Genomic DNA, 21,420 nt, shown 5'->3' with positions numbered 1-21,420 from the left:
CTGGGAAGACACTATGGTTTCCAGATAAAATCACTGTAGAGTAGGGGCAGCTTAGGCAAGCTGGAGCAATAGGGCATATTTGTTGTGACGCTCTAGGTATGTGATAAATAACCCGTCTTAGTGTTTGGTTAGCATGGATGGACTGAGTATTACAAAACAAAACAAAACAACAATAAACAACAACGAAAAAAACACCTAGCAACAAGAGCAGAGTTAAAAAGCTCGATCCTGAACACCCACAGCTGGGCACCTGGAAATGGTACGAGGAGAGCACATGGCTGACCCCTGCCTGTGCAGCCCTAAGGTGGCCCTGCCTCTCACAGCCTGACCTAGCAACCCAGCTCACACCAGGCTGTCTCATTAGGAACCCTGACCAAATAGAGGCCCTTTACAGCTGGTTCCCATCGCTCCTTATCTTGGCAGCTCAACTGTGGCTCATCCAGGTCAGCAAAGGCAGCTCAGGAAGAAGTTCCTGGCAATCTCCAATTAGATCTGCTCCTCCCAGGGCACTTCAGTGAGGCTTGGGCTTGCTCGTCTTTCTCATTCCACACGAGGTTTTATAAAGGCTGTGTTTGTAAACACCAGACTCCATCTCACTGCCTCCAGGGCACTGGGCTGAAGGCCAGGGAGGGATCCGAGAGACGGCAGACAGTTTTAAGAGGCTATGGCGTCCGATCGCCGCCTGGGAGAGGGCACGCCTTGCAGTTAAAAGCCGCGGTGGCGGGAGTCACCTACAGTACCAGCAGGTCTCAGCACTATTTTGTGGCTCCCTGAGGCTGAGCTTGGCTTTTACAGAAATGACCTCTTTGCATGCCAAGCCAGCTCTGCCAGGATCCGCAGGGAGGAAAGTTGCCTCTAATGTATGTATGAGACCAATGCCTTGTGATGATAAAACAACACAGTGGACGTGTGTTTGCTTTTGACATGGTGCTGGTTAAATATTCACCTCCTCCCGCCTCTCCTTCCCGCAGCTTGCTTTGGAGAGCTTGGTCGTGTACATGGACTTGAGCGTTCCTTTATTACCAGGGAGGCCAGGGTCTGCTGTGGCTTGGCATCTGGTCACTGACCAAGCGATCATTGGATAGGGTCTGTTGAAGCCTCCCAGGCTTCCTTTGCCCCAGTCCTTTGGAAAATTGGTCAATTATTTGCCATTAATTGCCATCTTATAGCACTGTGATTTTGTGGAGCAGTGACAAAGCCCTGCTGCTGAGGACAGGCCTGACCTGGTGGATTTGGATCTGGGCCCACCTCTTTTCACCAACTACAGCTTCAGTGGGCAAGGAAGACAAGACGCAACCTCACCCAAGCACAAGCCTAAGCCTGTCCATATGTCCAGAATTGCTGTTTTCCACACACTTCACCAGCAGGTACATTCAGACACAGGTTTAGCTGGAGCTGCAAAGCTTCCAGGCAGCGAGAGCTTTCTCATGATCTGGGCAGAGAGGGCAACATTAACAACCTGAGCAGAACTATGGCCGTAGCTCAGACAGGAAGCATGCTGTTTGCAGGCCAGTCTTGCTGGCACCTGAGCACATGCTTCATTGTATAGATGTAGCCTTCGTGCCCGGCATCCTGTAGGCCTGAGGATGGGATGGCTCTGGCTTCCCGTGAAGATGCATCCATGTTGGATTCTCATGGCTTCACTGTTCCCAGAAGTGGGAAATCAGGCCTGGCTTGTGGGGCCGAGACAGGGAGAGAAAAGCTGGTGGCTCCTTTAAGAGAGGAAGCCGAGAGGACTGCGAGGGAAGGGAGCTCTGGAAGCTGTGATTTTCTCTCAGCGCCTCAGGGGCTGGTTACTAAATTTGGTTACTGGGCTTAAATAATGCAGCATGGCAGAACCCAGTGGGTTTGAACATTGTCATATCCACATAATCCTCTCCTAGGTGGCTAAGATCTCTTGTTCTCTGCTGCTGCTATTTGCACAGAAGTTTGAATGTGATGTGAAACATCATCTCAAATAATTATAACTAGCAGAGAAGAGCCAAAGCTGCAAAGACCCATCTATTTCTGCTCTGCTTTGTCTAAGTAATTTCTAAGGTGCCAATCACCAAATCATCCAAACACTGTCTAATCTGGATCCAAGCTCCCTTAGTGCTCAGGGAGGCTTGAATCTTAGCATTTTATGTGAGTCTATAGCTCATAAGCAAGCATAGGGATAGAGCTGCTTAATGTGGACAAACAAACTTCCTTTTGTTGTTGAGGTCTTTGTTATTCACTGACCAAAAGTCCAGTGACTGGAGGATTCAAGACATCACAGTTGCTCCTGGCCCAGGAAGGATTTAATTCTCTTTCCACTACATCAGGAAGGACAGGGGATGGCTTACCAAGGGAGGGCAGAGTGACACGTACCCTGCCCAGCATGTAAGTGCTATGTAGGCCAGACCAGGTAGAAGTAGCTACATATCTATATGGCCTGTGCAGTATGTGCCCGCTCACCTGCATCAAGCTGGATCCAAATCTGTGGCATGAAGACAGAAGGCCCTCTGCCACCTCTCTTCTAGGGCTAAGCCTTCCCATGCAGAGGCAAGGAATGAGCACAGGACAGGAACCAGAAACCCAGCTTTATACCAGGAGGAAATGAGTGATGTAACCATCTGTATCTCAACTGACCTACTGCCACATACTTCCTGCAGATTTTGTGAAACAGATCAAGACCTGACAGATTACCACTCACTGCTAACACAGCAAGTGTTAACAATAGTGAAGGGACTTACCAGACAGAACATACTCATCTGGAATAAAATTGGATTATACCTTTCCTTCATTACCAGTATTTATTTCTAATGAGAACTGCTGTTGCAGTGCAGTTACCTCCACTTCAATAGGCTGCTCTTAGGAGAAGGATCTTTCATCTTCTGCCCAATTTCCCTAACCTGGCCTGACACTTGACAGCAGGTTTTCATAGCAGAGGTTACTGGGAGAGAGCTTTTCCAAACCCCATTTGTAAGCATTGCATCTGAGTCCTTACAGAAGCACAGGTCCTCTCCATGCCTCCCTCACTGATCATCCTTATTCTCCATCCCCCTCAACTGCCACAGTATTTTTGGTGACGTTGAATAAATGCATGTTAAATCTTTCTCCATTAGTGACATGTCAGAAATTAAAACATTAGCTATAAAGCCTGCAGCAAAGCCATCTTCATGCAGGGCACTTGTAGGCATGGTTGCCCAAGAAGCTAGGAACAATGGTACCAACAGTGGTTTTTTCAATCCATTCACATGCCTTGCACACTCTTCCTAGTCCTCTTTCCCCATAAATCATAATGCTACCTTCTTCTGCTATTTACTTAGTAACTACCCGCACACTTCCCAAGCTTTCTGCTTGACAAGAATCTCCAGGTCCCAGCGTTTCATCCTCTGTTCTCACAGACATCATGTTAGACATCATGTTAGGCATTATTCGAGCCTCAGTATAAAAGCACAAAAACAGTTGGAATTCTTTGGCTCTTGCTAAGTTAACTATATAGCAACTCCAAAACTTTTTCCATAGTTAGGACTTAGCAGGTAGGGACCTATGTGTATCTGCAACTAGATTTTCCATCTATACTCACAACTGTGTTCATCTTCCATGCAATCTCCCCTCTTCCACATACGCCTTCTCCTCAGCTTTGTCTCTCTTAAGCCATGCCAGCTGTCAGGGACCCCACTCCATTATTTCATCCCTATTTCTCCCTCAATATCCACCTCTTCCCCATTGCTGTGTTGCTTCACCTTTCTCCTACCATGTGCTTCTGCATCCCCTCTTACCACTACCCTCCGATCCTTTTCCTTTACTGTGCATCTCTTGCTGTTTACCAGTCTAATCCATCTTCTTCAGTCTGAAATGGACATCTCTGCCATCTCTGGTGGTTCAGGCAAACAACTTGTATCCTCTCTGAGTTGCCCAAGGCAGGAGCTTGCTCTCTTTTGATAGTGCTCCCTCAGGTACCTGGTATGGATCAACTTATGTAGCTTAACTGGAGGAGATCACTCAAAACCTCTGTTACAAAGGATCTACGGGTAATGGATGAGGTGAAGCTTAAGGTGGAAGATGCTGAAATACTACAGCTATCAAGCAAAAATATTTATAGCCGTGAACTGCAGAGTGACTGGTTGTGCAGAGTGGGGAAAAGCTGCCGTTAAGGAGGAGGGAAATAGCAAAACAAACATCCCCTTTGGATGGATAGTTAGTAGCACACCCATAAGATTAACAGTTACCTCCCAGTTAAGAAGCAAGATACCATGTTGCGTTCATTAATCAGGTGAGTTCTCAATTCGCAGTTGCTTCTCCACAGGTATCAGGTGAGACATCAGGGCTGGCATTCTCAATGGCATAAATTTAGGCACATTTATCCTGAGGCCTTGCTCTTCAAACTATTTAGACTTCAGGCAGCTGACATTATTTGAACGCTTAAATCTTTGTAGGCTCCAACTGACTACAGAACTGCAGACTGCCTGGTTCAAGTCTAGTTTATGTCGGGCCTGATGGATAAATGTTACTGTTAGATATTTGCGTGATGTCAAATCTTTCCCAGAGGCCGGGTCATTCTGCAGGTCCTAATGTAGCCTCTTTTTGGCCGTTGCTTCTGAAGGAGCAGGTGATAACCCATGTCAGATTCTTAATAATGTCTTTGATAGACTTGTGTGGAACACAGATTGTTTTGTAGCTATTAATTCTTTCAGACACTCCAGCCTGCTGCTTGATGGGTGTTTTGTTTCACTGGGGGGGGAAGGGGAAAGGGGTTGGGGACACAGGGAGAATTTGGTGCCTTTCCCAGAGTTGCACAATGGCAAACTTGGAAGTAAGCCCCGTGCAATTCCAGTTGCTCTGAGTTACAAGCATTGACTGCTGGGCTACTCACTTTTTATTGTAGTGATGGAAGGACACGCAGAGAGCAAACTGTGGCTTGAATGTTGTCACACTGCATGGAGATGCAGTCAGAATTCAGCAACTGTAGGCTTTTCATAACGGTTCTTGAAGTCATAATTTTCCCAACACTTGACAATGGTAAGGTTTGTACATGGATAAGACTTCTGTCTTGATACAAGAAATCTATAGAGACAGAAGGAGGAAAAAGATATCGAAGAACTTGCTTTTGCTACCAGTCTCCTGCTTAATGACCTACCTCAAGAATTACACTGAACCCTCAGACCCTTCCTCCAGGTCAAAGCTTCCCAGAAGGAATAGAGATAGATATCTTAATAATGGAGTAGACTCCTTCCTCAGACTGACAACCAGTCCTTTATTAATGACAGGATCTGATACTCTCCTCCCTCCCAGTTCAGCACCTTTAATCTCTCTGGAGTCAAACCAAGCTTCTCTGATCTAAGAAAACAAGAGACCAGCTTTCCCTGGCAAATTTTTGAGCTGGAAGGAATGACAGCTCTGATGCTAATGCCCTTCTCATCGTTTTACACCTAAAGCACTCCGCCATCAACCTGGCAAGCCAAGCCTGTGGTGGGGATCAGGCTGTGCTCTTTCTGTCTTATGCATCTTGCTGGAAAACAGCAAGCAGATTGGCTGGAAGTTCTTAAAGCTGGAAGGGAGTGGATCACACCCTAACTACCTGGAGATAACAATAAGCCTACAGTGCTATCAGCTTTCTCATGTTTTGTGGGTTGCTGTACTTCTCCCATTCATCAGTGCATAGCGTCCAAAAGCTCCCACCAGTCCAGTTCTCCATATCATGTGAATATACTGGAGGGAAAGGCAACTACAGGCCTGCTCTTACACTGCGGGTGCAACTCTTAAGGAAACCAAAGGTCTCTTTCAAACAAAAGGAAGAATCGTGAGGTCCCAGCAGTGTGCAAAGGATCAAAGGATGTCAAAACTAGGGAACATATTTAGTGGGCCTTTGAAGATGATTTATTTTATTATTTATTTTGGTAAAACTGTCTTAGATGGGGATAAGAGGCTTTGAGTCTAGCAGATGCAGTGCACTATTGGAATGCAGAGGGCCCTAAATTGTGGATCAAGAACTTAATGTAGAAGCCATTACAAAGCATGTTGAGGTATTTCTATGTGCATAAAGACAGAGAATTTCCTACCTGCCTTTCCAGCCTGTACTATGCTATAGTACTTTGCAGACCTGGCTTACTATGTGCTTTTATGGATGTGAAGATAGAGCACAGCTGGCCAGCATCACTTAATGATAATCATGTGTCAGGGGGGTTGAGTTGCTGGAATTTGCAGTAAAAGGAACACCTGAGATATGATAAAAGCCTTATGGCTTGTGCTTTCAGAAGGGCCCAATCTAGGAAGTCTTTAGCAAGTTGCTCTAGCAAATCTTGTACCTTCGTAGATCTGCTGGAGCGGCCAACGATGGCTGTGGATAGAGTCTTTTACCACTGCTGTTAACAGAATAAAGATGAGCCTTGCCTTAAAGTTTCAGGTAAGGTTGCTGGGGAAAGCCATCCTGGGAGGAAGACTCTAGTTGCCTGAGAAGCAAGTAGCAAAGAGTGTTGGCAGGCATAGGAGTGCTTAAAACCATTTTATTATATGCGTAGTGTACCTAATGCCTTGCTCCCCAGGGAAGAGCATCAGGATAATTGTCAGTTTATCTGTCCCTTTCCCTTAATGTTAATATGCCTAAAGGGACCAGGGGCTTTATTTCTGTGTTGCACATTGTTTTCTTCCCACTCAATTGTGCTTTCATTTCAGATGCCGCTGGCTGCTTTTGATGATTCTCCTCTTTTGGTCTCTCAGTTGGGCAAACTATGGTTTGCCACCTTTCCCTGCTCCTTTCCTACATCTTTGATGGTACAAGAAAGCCTCTGGATGTTTCTCTGTTCATGTTTCACTCTCTACAGTGTTATGTCTAATGTGCTAAGAAAATAATGCATTAGTTCTTCTGAGTCTTACCCACTAGCAAATGAAACATCTTGTGGGAATGTTCAGCAAGTAAATTCGAGGCATAATGTAAAAAGGATCAGTTCATTCTTCATATTTCTCAGTGTCATAAAGACAAAGGTATTTGCCATTTCCCTTACGATAAAGCTATCGGCCGTATTTATTTTGTACTCTGTTCATAAGTGACATGTTCTATCTGACTATTTCCAAGAACCTTGCTAGTGCTATTTATTTAAATAAATCTTGCATTGCTACTGTGCAAAAGGCATTTTCCTCCATTTTGCAATTGGAGGAGGCAAGGCAGTTAGAAGCTAAGTAGCTTTTGCAAAACTACAGCATAAACCAGCATTGAGAAAGAGAGCAAGAACCTCTCAGCCCTGACTTACACCTTCATTGCCTTAGTTAATGGTGTGTTCTCCACCTCTAGTTAATTGGCATTCTGATTTTACTTGAGGTTATTATCATAAAAAGATCCAATTGTCATTTTAAACAGATGTAATTAAAGCGCTTGCCAACACAGTGACCTTCACCAGGATGTTCCAACCCCTGAGCAGGTGGGTCAGGTGCTGCCCTACTGAAAATAATGAGGCTCAGAGATGAAGAGAGGTGACCAAGGATTTGGAAAACAAAAGCTCGCTTTGTAATCCAGATTTTTTTTATTTTTATTTTGGATTCTTATGGTCTTGTTCCTTGTTTTAGAGAACAGCGCATTCGTCTGTCTTCTCCTCTCGAGTTTCCTAGGGCTTGGAAGGAGGAGGAGACACTCTGCAGGCTTGTTGGTCACCATGGAAGTGACGGCTTGGTTACATGTGAGTTTTACACAGATCAGGCTGCGTTCAGGAGTTTGAAGAACACTGATTCAGCTGACTTTTTTTTCCTCTCTGGTAGTTTATGCTGTCAAGTGACAGCATAGGGACTCTCTGAAGGCCCTTTTCAGTAAGGGAAATGAAACAGTTTTAGTAGGAAAACAAAAGCTGGGGCCGATTCTGTACTGAGCAATAGTTCTAATGTGTCTTTCCTGGAAAAATCCCTTTCTGCCATAGGTGGCCTGAAGACAGTGGTGGATGGAAACTGTAGCATTTCCAGTAACCCAGCAGGATTCGGTGGGTGGAGGAAGGGGAAGGAACTCGCAGCCCTGACTCTGGGAAAATCTTGGCAGGCGCTCACATATGCAGTCTTGCAAGCGGCCTCGATGTCTCAACTTTTACAAGAAGGGGTTGCACCACAGCAAAGGAAGTCTGTAACAGAATGTACCTGCACCTCGGGTCTGTGTGCTTTGTGGTGGGAAGGCAGCTCAGTGCCACCGCCCTACTGTCGTGACAGAGAACCTAGAGATGCCCGCTTCCCACCACCGGGATGGGGACCCAGCTTTCCCGGGCAGCTGCAGGCTCCAAAAGAGGCGGGCAGCAGCCGTGGCGGGACGCCGCGCCCCGGCGGCCGTTGGAGCCGTTGCTCGGGTCCCGGCGGCCGTTGTTGCGCGCCGCTGCTGCCCCCTGGCGGGAAAGTGAGAAACACCGCCCAGGGGAGGGCGGGGGGCGGCCGACGGCCAGAGGCGCCGTGAGGGATTTTGTGACGGGAGCAGATATGCCTGGAGCTCGGGGCTGAGCGAGGCAGCCCACACCGACCTGCAGCGGAGGTTCCGTGGCTCCCCACGCCGTGCCGGTGCCGTGCCAAGGCACGGGCTTGCCAAACGCCGGCTGCGGAGCGCATTTATACGTGCTTTCAGTTACAGGCTGCCCTGCCCGCCTGTGTCCGCGTGTGACCAAGTCCTTGCAGCAGTTCCTGCTGCGCTATCGTAGAGTAGCTCATTTCCTTCTGACTCAGCTTGGTCAGTCACGGAGTGCATTGCTCTGGCTTTAGGCTCAGGCACTCGCCACTCCTGAGGCGCTTGCTCCCAGAAGAGCTCTAGGCTCCTCACTGCTCCTGGGATCTGCTTGCCCTTGCACGGCGTGCTTGTTAAACTGTGCTGCAGAGATCCGCAGCAAATCTCAGAAGTGGAAGCGCTCTCGAAGCAAACACCTCTAAGCATGGAGGAGTGCATGCTCCAGTTGTGAAAATGAGTGTGAAAATTCCCCCCGCGTTTCCGGCTATGCAGAACAAAATTGTAGTGTCTGGAAAGATAGAAACTCAAGGTTAATGTGGAAGAGTGGAGTGAAGACACTTGGAAGTTGAGATTGCTCGTCAGCCAGCAATGTGAACGCCTCTCTGACACGCTCTTGCCAAGAAATCCTTCCTACGTAGACAAAACTTGGTACTTATAAGTATACAGTTTAAGTGCACAAAATTCCACAGAAGTATATATAGATGATATATAAGTGTATATATACATACTGTATGTGCATTTGACAGGGATTTGGGGGCTACATCTGTACTAGCAAATGTTCTGGGGCACTACATCTCATTGGTGTATGAAGTTATAAGCTGATTCCTATGGATTTATTCTTGCCACAGTTTTGGCCTGTGCCAGTTTACACTCTTCAAAACAATTCTCAGACAAGGCTCAGGGAGTTAGCGTGGGCCAGGGGCCGTTCCCAATAACCACTTTGGATCCAAATGCCTTGCTCGAAGGATAAAAGAGTTTAATGTTATGGGTGCAAGCCATCTTGTGCCAGGGACCTCATTGCCAGAGAACAGTCCTGGGCATGTTTAAATTAGCGGTATAGACGTAGTCTAGGAGCCCAAGGGATTAGGCAGGGTTTTAAGAGTTGCGTGTCTGGACTTAGATGCTTGATTTCTCCCAAGATCAAGCTTATGGGACATTGTGGGTGTTGTCTTTTTTTTGCTTTGTTTAGTGGACATAGGTGTTAATTCTTTTAAATCTTCTATCATCTTAGCTGAAAGTCCAGTTCTTCTGGAGATAATGGTCTTTAACTGTGTTTTTGTTGGTTGTTTTTTTTTCTTTCCTAAATAGCAGCCACTCTGTGGAAGGTGAAGTGGGTTGTAATTAAAAACTGATATTATCGCTGCCATCGTGACAGTGGTATATAACAGTGAGCTCTGTTTAATTAACTTTTTTTTTTTTTTTAATATATATTTTTAGGAACAAAGGTACCCAACACACAAGGAAAAAATAAAAACATATGATACAGCAGTTTTTCAAAGGGTGGCTAATCTTCATCAGGCATTGTATAAAACGGCTTCCTTTGCCTTCAGGTAAACTCTGGATATAATAATGCTAATGCTAATTTTGCTACACGAAATCAGAGGGACTAGCTAGATTTTGTGAAGGAACAGTGCTGCAAGTGTATTCAGTTATACCAATCTGTACTGATCCGTGTGGTATAATCTCTCTTGGGAATTGTGCTATTGAGTTTTCACTATATGAACAGACTTGAGATTTTAGCGTTTCTGTGTTTGCTGAAGAATGATACAGAAAGGCTTAGGACAGATAGCAGAAAACCTATGTTAGTATGGAAAAGCACAATGTCTTCGCTAAGGATGCTTGTTACAGTGCTCCAAGTTGCATACTTTTCCTGACCCATCTGTCTGGTCGAATCATAGCTCTTTTCTCATAACTCTTTTTGGATGTTAACCTCTTATCCTGACTCTTACAATAACTTGAACATTGTTTTCATCAGTATAGCCACCACATTAGCATTTAAGTACATGGCCAGGGCACAGTGATGAACATTGACATTACTGTTATCTGCGTGAAGCTGGTGGGATTGCTGCTATGCAGTACATAAACATATAGTACCTGTCCATCCCAACCACAGCCAGCCCAACCTATGAAAACGTATTGGGATGGCTCTGATGCCATGGTGATGACTTGCTGTGACCGAAGCAAGGAACTGAGCAGAATTGTATTGAAAGCCTGTTTATCTGCAAGCCTAGGGAGTATCTGCCATATAGGGTGCAAATTTAGCTGCATATTCAGAATGCCTTTGGGAGTAAGGTGAAGAGCTGAGAAGTGGCTGAGGTTAACATCTGATCCTTTGGACTGAATCTGTCTGTCTCATTTTTTTTTTTGTGATTTGCTGCATACCTACGTGGGTCTCCCAGAGGCTGAATACTGTGCACCTGCTATCCATGCTTCTTCATGGTGTGCCAACAGGCTGATTTGGGGGACCCAGTGTTATGCATCTGGGCTCATTACCCATCCAGAAGGGAGCCAGAATACAGCCAAAAAAATAGTTTTTCAAAAACAAGCTTCATAAAATTACTCATTAATTCCCTCTGGAATGCTAACCACGGTGTAGAAGCTACAATGGAGGGAATTTGTTTCTGCATTGCCTCATCTGTATGCAATCAGGATGTGTAGGTGATACTTATTTTTCTCCTAGAGGGCCAGGAATGTGGTGGCAGAGTGTGAAAAGTATGTGGCTATAGTGCCTCTCTCACACACCTGAATGATGAGAGCTCACGCTAGGGTGGGATTTGGGGGCAGGGCTGCTCCTCTGGCTCTTGCACTGTCCTTGGGCTTAAGCACTGAGGAGGGAGCATGCGGAGCCTGGGACTGTTTCCCTGGCTGGCTGTGTGGGAGGCAACCAGACCTTTGGCTAACGAAGCACAGCTTCCTGCTGGATGCTTGTGTATGTGCACATCAACACAAGGCTTTTCTGCTCTGTGGTAATTCCAGTTCCTGCTCTTAACCCTCGTGAACATAGAGGAAGACCTGGGAAAACCCCAAAAGCACTTCCTAAAGGGGCTCTATTTCAAGTGTGAGCTGGTTTAGAGGCAAATACGTGGTCTCGTGTGCCCTCTAGGGCCGGTTAGTATGTAATACAGGCAAAATAAGTACTTGCGGCTTTTAATAAGTTTTTTTCTAGCTTGTCTCTCCGCAGATGAGGTTTGTAGGACAGGAGTAGCTATTGAGCAGCCAGCTCCTTCTTCTGTCGTGACTGTGCCTTTAGCTGAAAGTTTGTAGCTTAGGAACAAGGAGACTTAAGGGAGGAATTTGCAGTAAAATTTCCATGTCCCACTTCGAGCCCTTTTCTTTCCCTTAGTCTTTGCTCTCCTTTTCCTACCATTTTTAGTGCTAGCGTGCTTGCATGCAGAGCTTTTGATCCCAGTCTCGTTTCCTCCCTCCCAAGGCCGTGTTCATCCTTGTTTATACAACCATGCTGCCTAGAGAACTGTTCTAACTGGGATTTCTGTGGACAGAGTGCCAAAAGCTGTCCTTAGTTTTACAGACTGATAAAAGTTTCAGTGTTTGGCCTTAGCTTCTAGGGAAGCCCGGGGAATATGCAGCGTGCAGTCACAGAGTTCAGAAAGGCAAGGGTAGATGACATGCTTATGATTTACTCTCGTTGCAAAAGCTTCTAAAAGTCCGTAGTGCTCTCCTGCCTTACTGAGTTCAGTGATCAAAGCTTCTGAGGGAGAGACTCGGAGGACAGGTTGTCTTGTTCTGTTTCTCAAAGTTCTGTTTTCCTGGATGCTTGGACTCCTTCTGTTGGCTTCTGGATGGTTTGTGGCCACACATCCCAAGTCATGAAAGCACTTTTCATTTCTATACTTATTTTAAGGGCTGTTTTATTTCTGAGCCTTCCTCTGAAGATTCTGCTGTCTTGTCACTGCTGCAGAGGCTTCAAGCAGTACTTGTATGCCTGTCCCCAGCCTTCTCTGTTGCGCTGAGAGCTGCTGTTGCATTCCACAGCACAGCTTTACATAATGAATTCAGTGGACACAGAGCTGTCTTCCCCACCTCCCATAGAGCCTGGCAGCAGCTGGAGATGGGATGCACGCAGGCTGCAAAGCAGCCCTGACAGTTCTGCGAAGCTTCACTTGCATCTGGCTGGTGTTTTCTGATCATCTGACAGCAATCTGAGTGGCTAGGCTTGCCATAAGGCACTGTGCCACAAGCTAGCCCAGCCAGGACGCCATATGGGTGCAGCTGGACTGTTGCTCTCCTCACCAAAGCACCCTGCTCATGCTGGGATGGACTGCATGCAGCAGATTAGACTTGTTCCTCCTGGAAATATTTACTGGAATTCCTTTCTCTGCTGATTCTAACCTGGCTGTTTTTTAACTTTCCTTGGGAGTACTAAAGCTGAGCAAAACTGCAGATCTAAATGGTGTGCCCAGCTATAGGAACTGGGAAACCTCTTTGATGTTGAAAGCTGTGTCTTGTTTATACACTTGGGATGAGCCCAGAGGCTGTCTGGGCAGTCAGGAAGTTCCAGAAAGGAATTTCCCCCCCACATCAAACTAGCAACCATAATATTTTCTCCCTTCCTCTGCAGAGGCTGTGTTTGCTCATTTCCTAGGGCTTTTGCTTAAGAGATTTCCTGCTTCTGCAGGAACATAAGCCCTTTCTCTCTGATGCTGCCCTTCTAAGTACTGTAGCTCAATATTTCTTGCCTTTGACCTGAAGACTTCAAAGCTGAGGCAGTTGATGAGTTGGTTGGCCCTCTCGGTGGGGGGTAAGATGAACCCCACAGAATATTTCATTTCTCTTTAGACTGACTGCTCTCCTTGCTACGTGCATGACAGGGCCAAGTACCACTATATGATCCCAGCTGGGGACTTATTAAAGTACTTGAAAAGAAAGTGAGTTGCAGTGAGTGTATCTGGAGGAAAGAAGGTCAGAGATCCTTTAGTCAGATGATGATTCTTCTCTAGGGGTTAGAAGCTATCTAAAGCAAAAGTCATCTCTTCTTTTTGCTTCCATTTCTGAGGAGCCGGGCTGCCTTGCTATCCTGATGCTTTGAGCTGGTTGAGATGAACCACTGCCTCTGTGAATGCTGCCTATGCTTTCCACTGCCACATAGGTATTATGAGGTCCCTTCCAGGCCCGTTCACAGAAAATCAAATGTTTGTAGCTCCAGATACACAGTGGTGCACAGTGTAAACTGCGATTGCAATTCTGTTTTTCCTGGTTCTTAGTATATTCATCACACACTGACTGCAGCTGGCACTGATCATTTGCAGGATGAGAGCAGGCACCAAGGGAATTCTAACAGGAATGGGGCTGCCCAGCAGCCCTGGTAAGAAGATTCTCTTTTCTTACTGCAGTCATGTGGCCTATGCTGCCATGGTCACTGTTACTATACCTAATAGCAGAGATCAGAAATTTCTGAACACCTTTCTCTTCAATTTCTTGTCTGCTTTTTTTCCTACCTCTTGTACCAGACAAAAATGGCTTCTACAAAAGCATGTGTCCTAAGTCCTTGCATGCATCAGACATGTAAAAGGTACCAGATACCTACTAGCTGACCTACTAGGTCAGTCATGTCTCACCAGTCCTTCTTGACACTCCCTGAATGTCCAAAGTTTTTGCTTGACAACAGCCAACTCAGTCTGGGGATAGATTTGCTGTCTGATTTGTAGCTGTTAGATAGCGGTGGCCAGTTTCCACTCTTGGGTGCCCGTAAGCCTTGGTAGAGGGAGTCCTTTGTGACTGCATGTGGGATCTTTCTCAACTGTTTGCCCCATGCTCATGGTTTGAAGATCACAAGTGCTTAGAGAGCACTTGTGTACACTGCAGCTTTATCCCTGCAGCAGACTAAATGGTGTTTATGGTTTGTAAGGTGGAGACTTCCATAGGCCTCTCTAAGGCAAAAAATGTTGCTCAAAGGCAAAGTCAGAGACAAAGTCAGAGAGTCCCTTCTGGAGGAGCCTACTGCCAAGCAATTCACATGCTAAGAGGGAAAATGCCATGGTGGTTAGCTCAGGGACAGAGCTCAGTGCTCTTAGTTGTGCTGAAAGCTGTAGCTGCCTCTTTTTCATTGGTAGTACGGTTGTGAGAGCAATTCTTATAATCTTTGTGGATTCTCCTGCTTGCCTGCTTTCTGCTGACACACACTGGACTGTGACTGAGGCAGCTGGTGGATGGCCCTGCTCTGTGCTACCATTCAAGTTGTGCCTGGCTTTGGTCCCATGTCTCTTTCCAATCTAGCCCTAGTCTCAGCTTTCGTCCTGATTCTGTGTTGCTCTTCTCTCTTAGCACTGCCCTTGGCATACAGATGCTCTTTCCATGCCCAGAGCTGGCTGTAGCTCTAGTGTTTGTCTCGGACATCACCCAGCTAGGGTATAAATTTAAGGGATGGATGATCATGTTGCTTTGTTGGTGTTTTTTTTCCTCTCCCTCGGTGTAATAAGTGGAGATCCCCAATAGATGGCACTTTAGCCTTTTTCCCGGCAGGTTTTGCTGTTAACATAGAGATGTTCAGGCTGGCTTTGTGCTAATGGAGCATGGTCACAGGGAAGTGTGAAGGAAAGGGAGGCTGGAAAGTTATTTACTGGCCAAGCAAATCCCCAAGTGATTTCCAAGGATAAAACTAGCATCCCTTTCCCTAAGAGGAGCCTTGGCCAGGCCTGATGGGGCCTTCTGCACTTGCACATGTTTCTGTTCTTGCATCTTTACAGTGTCAGTGTAGGCAGTCAGGAGATAAGCTGCAGAGGGTATTAAGTTGTCCTCCAGGCACAATGGGAAACACAGCTCAGAGAGAATTTATGCACTGAACTAATCCTCGCTGCATTGTCTTCACCCATCCTGGCTTGTGTCTGGTCTGTACTGTCTGGACATGAGAGAAATATCTCCAAGGCAGGGGGAAAGACGTGGCACAGCAAAAGTAAGGCAGTTCTCCTAACAGCACCAGGCAATAATGTGTATGTACTGGGGGAGTGAACCAGGATCCAGGCTCAGCACAGAGCTTCTTACCTTCTCCTTCACCACAGTGCAATGCGTTCCTGCAGAGGAAGCTTACCATTTGCCTCCCTTTGGTTTCTGGCCTGGCCATCAGGAACTTGAATAGATCTTTGAGCAATGCTGGAGCTGGCATGCGGGCTTGTCATAAATGTTGTGCAAAGGCTTAGTCATGTTTTATCAAGTGGCCAGAGGAAACTTGGCCTCTCTGATTGGGTTTGAGATTTGGTTTGAACTCAGTATTCAGATCAAAAATTCAAGAGTGAGAAACCCACAAGAACCAAAACCCAAGCAAACTGATCACATGAAATGCCTGGGAAATAAAACCACTGAATTTTGCATAGCTCCAGTAGCATGATCTAGTGACAGACTAGGTTACAGTCTGAGATAGTCTGGGAGCACACAGCTTCTATTCATGGATGTTCCACAGTTTTCCTGTGACCTTCAGAAACTCAAGTAAACTTCCATGGTCTTCATTTTCTCCATTAGGAATAGTTCTGCTACTTACACGGGAAAATATTTTGTTATCCTTGGATATAAATTACTTGGTAATATTCTGCAACCCATGTACGCAAGGAGGAACACAACCTCCAGACTTCTCACAAAGCTTTCTTTCCAGTGTGTGAGGCAGCAGCATGACCTGTTTCCAGCTGCACATGTCAAGCCTTGTCACTGGGGAAAGGACAAATCAAGGGGGAAGAGGAAGTATGTTGCAGCTCTTCTCTTTGCAAGGGCTTTTACTATGGACCTCTACTAAATTGCCAGCTGCACGTTGCAGTAGCACATTGCTGGGCCTTATTCAGAGATGCTGGGTGCTGTGAGTCAATGAGGAGCTTGTGATCTGCCAGTCGGCTGCTCTTGGCATTGTGGTTGTGGATCAGAGACATCCAGGGTACTTTAGTAGTGTGAGGAGTGAGGTGGGGAGGAACTTGAGAGTGCAAGCTTTTCTTGAGCCTGCTGGAACTCATAAATACTTACAGAATAAAAACAAAAACACTGGAAGAGTATGTATAACTGAGCCCCAAAATGCTGGGCTGTACCTGAAGTTGGTGCTTGTGGCTATTTTTGTTATATAAAAAAGGAAGCAAGAAAGAAATAGTTGCTCTGCAGATATCTGCTGAAGCATAGCTAGGCAAAGCTTGCAGAAGCAGAGCTAATACAAGGAATTACAATATTAGGTTCTTTCACATCACGAGTGCTATGACAAAGCTTTGCTGACATCTGGTTTTGCTGCCTGTCCTTAGCAGCTCTGGCCTGGGAACAAGTTAAGCATCCTACTATCAAACCCACCAGGCTGCGGTCACTGCTGTGTTCTGTGCCTCAGTGGGATGATGTGAGGTCAGGGAGAGACTGCAAGCTGTTTGTGGATGAGATGGAAAGTTCTGCTGTTCTGCTTTAGGCAGCTTCTCCTCTGCCCTGAGACAAACAGCTGGGCCTTGCAGAGTGCCTGTCTCAGCATTTGAACACAGAGAGCTCAAATACGGGAAAGCTCTCGTATCCAGAAGTTTAAGATGACCGGACCACCAGTAGGTCATATCTCAAAGACCATTACAGGTGGAGCCAATGGCTCCAGGGCCTGAATGAGGAACAAACAATGCTCTGGGGAATTTGGCATTATATGAGGAAAACAAAAAAGAAGAGACAGGAAAAAAAATCTTCTTTAGTGATACTTATCAGGGCAAGAAAATGGTAAGAGATTCTCAGTTGTTTTCAGATGCACCTTGATTATCAGCTAGCAGTCAGGAGTAATTCTTACCTAGCAACAAGTGTGTTATTGCATATTGATATAGAGCACTTCTGTTTTCGTCTGGCATTTTATTCTATCCTGTCAGAAGCAGGACGGTGGGCTAGCGGTCTGGTAACGAGCTGTTACCTATTTGCTTGTATCCAGCAGTAAGGAAACAAGAAGTACATAGAACAGTGTATGGTGAACGATGTATGGTGACCTAGGGTCTTAAGGCTGGGTGGGGATTTCAATTGGGCATGAAATGGGGTGAAATAGGTAAAAATAATTCCTTGTTAGGAATGCAGAATTCAGACAGCAAATACAGTGTAACAAATGAATTACTACTATTGCCGACTTCTTCAAAGGCAGCACTATGCTAAAAGGCAGAAGGATTAGGCTCTGGCTCAGACTCTGTGCTTGTTGCAGACCTTAAAAAAAGATACTTTGTTACTGGAGTTCCTGTCCCTTAAATGAAGACTTTTTTTTTTTTTTTTTTTTTTTTTTTTTCCCCCCTGCAGTCAATAGTTTACAAATGCTCTTTCCTTATCTTGTTACAGGCATGCTGTCTGAGAACAGGGAACAACTGGAAGAGAATTCCTCAAGGCTCCAGATTTTTTTTCCAGGAAAAAGACTTGGACAAAAGGCTCTGGTGGCCCCAAAGGCCTGGCAGTGGGTGAAATGAGCCTTTCACATAGGTACAGAGAGTTTATCTCTGGCATGAGCTGGCAGTGCCTAAAAGCCTGTTAGTGTTACTGATGGCCTGCTGGCCAGCCCTTCTGAAAATGTTTTGGTGGCTTCTTGTGAGTTCAAAGGTGTTGGGAGCATATTGGTCAGTCCCTGATAGCTTTTCTGACTGTTTTGTCAGGGAGATGCTGGAGAATTGGCCACGGAAATGGAGCACCTTGCTATGCCTGAAAGAGCAATTGTTGCAGTTGAATAGGGCAGATGGTGCAGTAAGAACCTATGTCTTCCCCATCCTGTGCCTGCACTTACTATTAGAAGAGGGTCTGGTGAGTTTCCCTGCTACTTCATGCCTTTTGGAAGCTGTTCACGTGGCTCAAGGGACTTGAGATGACATACACAACTATTCCCCGTGGATCAGTGCTTTGAATCAGGGGACAGGACAGGCAGTGCACGGCGTCTATCATGTTATCTTCCTGCTGTGAGCAGGCTGTGGGTGAGCATGTAGGACTGCTTCAGAGTCACAGCATGGCTGAGGCCGGCAGGGAACTCTGGGTCCACCTGCTCCAGCCCTAGCTCCAGCAGTGACACCCAGGGCAGGTCGCTCAGGAACACGTCCAGGCAGTTTCTGGAGATCTCCAGGGAGACTCCACAGCGCCTGGACAGGCCGTGGCAGAGCTCTATCACCTGCACAGCACAGAATTGATTTCTGACGTTCAGAGCAAACCTCCCACGTTCCAGTTTGTGTTCATGGCCTCTTGTCCTGGCGCAGGACACCACTGAAAAGAGCCTGGCTTTGGCTTCAGTGCATTCTCTTCAGATGTGAATACACACTGATGAGATTAACCCGAGCTTCCAGTTTCTAGGCTAAACGCTCCTCCAATCCAAAGGCCAGGAGTGCCCCGCAAGCCGTCAAGCACTATAGGACGCAGACCCCGACCTCACGAACGTAGCCCCGCCGGAGAGCGGCCCCGGCGCTGCCCCGCGGCCGGGAGGGGGCTGGGCGCGGGGCCCTTTAAGCGGAGGCCCTGCCCCGGCCCGCTCCGACCGGCCAATGGGCGCCGCGGCTGCCGCGCCGCTGCCTGGGCGCTCCCCGCTGCGGGCTGAGCGCGGGGCGGCCGCGGCCGTGCGGGGCCCGGGGCGGTTGGGAGGGGGGGCGCCATGCCCGGCCGGGGCCGCTGGGAGGCGGGGGGCAGGCGGCGCTGCTGCCGCGAGCGGGGCCCGGAGCCTCGGCCGGCGGGGGGCTTCCCCGGCCCTCAGTGAGCGCCCGGCGGCGCCGCGCCTCCCTCCTTCCTGAAGCGTAGCGGGGAGAAAGGCAGGGGAAGTGCGGTATTTATTTCTGTGGGGCCTCGCTCCGCCCCGCGGCCCCCAACGAGGGGCAGGACCCAGGGCACGGCTGGCCGCAGCCTCGCCTCGCGCCGTGCCGGGCGCTGGATGCCAGCCCCGTCGCGCTGCCGCGAGCCCGGCGGCGGCGGCTGGGCGTTTGGAGGTGTGCGCGTGTGCTTAACCCCTTCTTGGCTTCTCGGACTTGTACCATGCTGAAGGTCCTCACCAAAAAGCTCAGGAACCAGACTTTGAACGAAATTCAGCCTTTCCAGCTAAAGGTAAGGATGGGCGGTGTCGTCTCGGGTGCTTTTGGGCCATCCAGGTAACGAGGACCAGGGGTGACAAGGGGCAGTAACTTGCGATGTTTGTTATGCTGGGCCGATTTCCTTTGAGGCGCTAGGCAAGAGCTGGCCTGGGCTGTATCCTTGCTACTGGAGTCGTGTTCTTTGCGCACGGTGGGTTACACAGGAGGCACGTGAATGTAAACGGTTTTTGTGTTTTTCAGTCTAGAAGTACTTATTTTTAACGGGGTTGACGTTCAGCTGTGTGCATTCGCCGCTCTCTCTGGGTACCTTTGCATGCACTTTATCTGCAGCCTTCCAGCCCTCTCCGGGCTAGAACCCTGCTGCACTAGGTGCTGTGCAAACACGGTTTGCCTGAAATGCCTTTCAGCTCAGTATTTGCGTTTCTCTCCCTTCTGCTCCAGGAGGCTGCAATCTGAGCTGCAGTTTGCAGCCTGGCTCCTTGCATTGACCCATGGTTTTTCAAACTCTGCTTATGTCCTTCTTTAGCGTTAAAAAAAAAAAAAAAAAAAAAAAAAAAAAGCTGAGATCACAGATTCAGCACAAGGAATAGCTAAACTGTTCCTGTTAAATGCAAGGAGGAATCTCTTAGCTGTATGCAATCGGATGAAAACAGAGTGACAATCAGAAGAATCACCACGTTTTGAGCTGGCAAAAGTATTGTGAACTGAGGGGTTTTCGCTCAAATCAGCAGTTATTCTGGACCTCCATCCATACAGCTTGCAGTGTAGTATCTGGCCCTGAATAAAGAAGGGATGTGGGAAAAGAAGCAGCCCTCAGCGCCTGGGATGGGGGCTGGGGAATCTGCACACCAGGCTCCAGTGGAGCCTTTTGTATGTGTTACACAGAGGCAGATTGCAGTGTGGCTGCACTTCTGCACAGTCACTGTAGACAGGCTGATGACAACTTTGTTGGAAAGGGAACTAATGTTGCCTCAAAGTTTTCTGTCTCCATGCTTCGTCTGGTCTTGTGGGAGGCAGGATTAGATTTTGGTTTTGGAAACAAAATAGCAGCATTACTTTATGTGTGCAGAGGCAATTGGGGATTTCTTTTGAATGCCATGTTTCTGGACCTGTGATCACCTCCCTTAGGTTCATTGTTTGTCTCTTAGAGCTTGAAGTCGTGAAGCCATAAGGCCCTTCTGATGGAGCTGCTGGGGATATATACAGCATTCAGGATACCGGAGTGCATGCAGGGAAACCTCAGGATGGGGTACCTGCAGCCATTTTGCTCATGGTAGTGCCAAGGTTGTGTGCTGCCAACAGGTGGTCTGTGTTTTTGCAGTCTCAGTGGAGAAAGCAGACTCAAGCTTGTGCTGTTCCTTGCAAGCATAGACCTTCAGAGGTAGCACTGCAGCCTGCTGTAGCGACTGGTACAATGACTGGTATACATGTGTATGGGCAGAAAGCCAGACTTGCAAACTGTGGGTTTATATATGTTTTGTAGGCCTTTGGGGACCACATGCAACAGCCTGCTTTTACTTGAGCCTTGTACTGGTGCATGAACCACTTAATTAGAGTGTGCACACTCTGTCTCTGTGCGGGGCCAGATCTCTTTGCAGGTGAAGAGATGGCGCTAGCTGACCCACGCCATCTCCATCTCCTGCCTCCGTCTGTGGGACTGTCAGACACTGGCTGGGCTTGTGTGTCTTCTGCTGCCTTGCATGAGTCTGTGTATGTAATCTGCGTAGTGTGTGCATGTCTTGGCTTGCATGGTACATGTGTTGTTTAAAAGATCCAGTCCTGCTGTCACTGAAACCTGATGGAAAGTTAGTGAAGTGTGAGCATTAAGTCAGGCCTGTAGTAGCTCAAATGCAGAAAGAGCAACCAATGAGAGTAGAATCAAGTACTGATCTCCATCCACCACCCAAACCAAGAGCTTCCTGAGCTTTAAAGGCAGTATGGTTGGCGGCTGTTCTCCTTCACTACCCACTTGCTTTTGCACTTCGTGACCTTTGTTGGAAGTTCCCA

General features: G+C 47.4%; 1 protein-coding gene and 1 long non-coding RNA gene across 4 annotated transcripts in view; both read left to right on the top strand.

Moving 5' to 3' along the window:
* LOC128080797 (uncharacterized) overlaps positions 1–18,373 on the top strand; it is a 53,751-nt gene extending 35,378 nt beyond the window's left edge. The window contains exon 4 of the long non-coding RNA XR_008206892.1: positions 17,699–18,373. This is a non-coding gene — a long non-coding RNA (uncharacterized LOC128080797). The remainder of the gene's footprint in view (positions 1–17,698) is intronic.
* A 667-nt stretch (positions 18,374–19,040) lies between these two features.
* The window catches only part of LOC128080768 (uncharacterized), a 52,470-nt gene continuing 50,090 nt past the window's right edge, over positions 19,041–21,420 (top strand). The window contains exon 1 of one of the 3 annotated variants that reach the window (XM_052683377.1): positions 19,041–19,426. In XM_052683377.1, the coding sequence (XP_052539337.1) occupies positions 19,358–19,426 (69 nt within the window). In that variant the 5' untranslated portion in view covers positions 19,041–19,357. The remainder of the gene's footprint in view (positions 19,427–21,420) is intronic. The other 2 variants (XM_052683366.1, XM_052683385.1) reach the window with 2 other exon arrangements.

This window comes from Tympanuchus pallidicinctus, unplaced genomic scaffold (assembly GCF_026119805.1).
Source record: "Tympanuchus pallidicinctus isolate F22 unplaced genomic scaffold, pur_lepc_1.0 scaffold1, whole genome shotgun sequence".
In the NCBI taxonomy this organism is placed as follows: domain Eukaryota; kingdom Metazoa; phylum Chordata; class Aves; order Galliformes; family Phasianidae; genus Tympanuchus; species Tympanuchus pallidicinctus.
The sequence above is the reverse complement of the archived record's forward strand: the minus strand, read 5'-3'. Positions and strand labels throughout refer to the sequence as shown.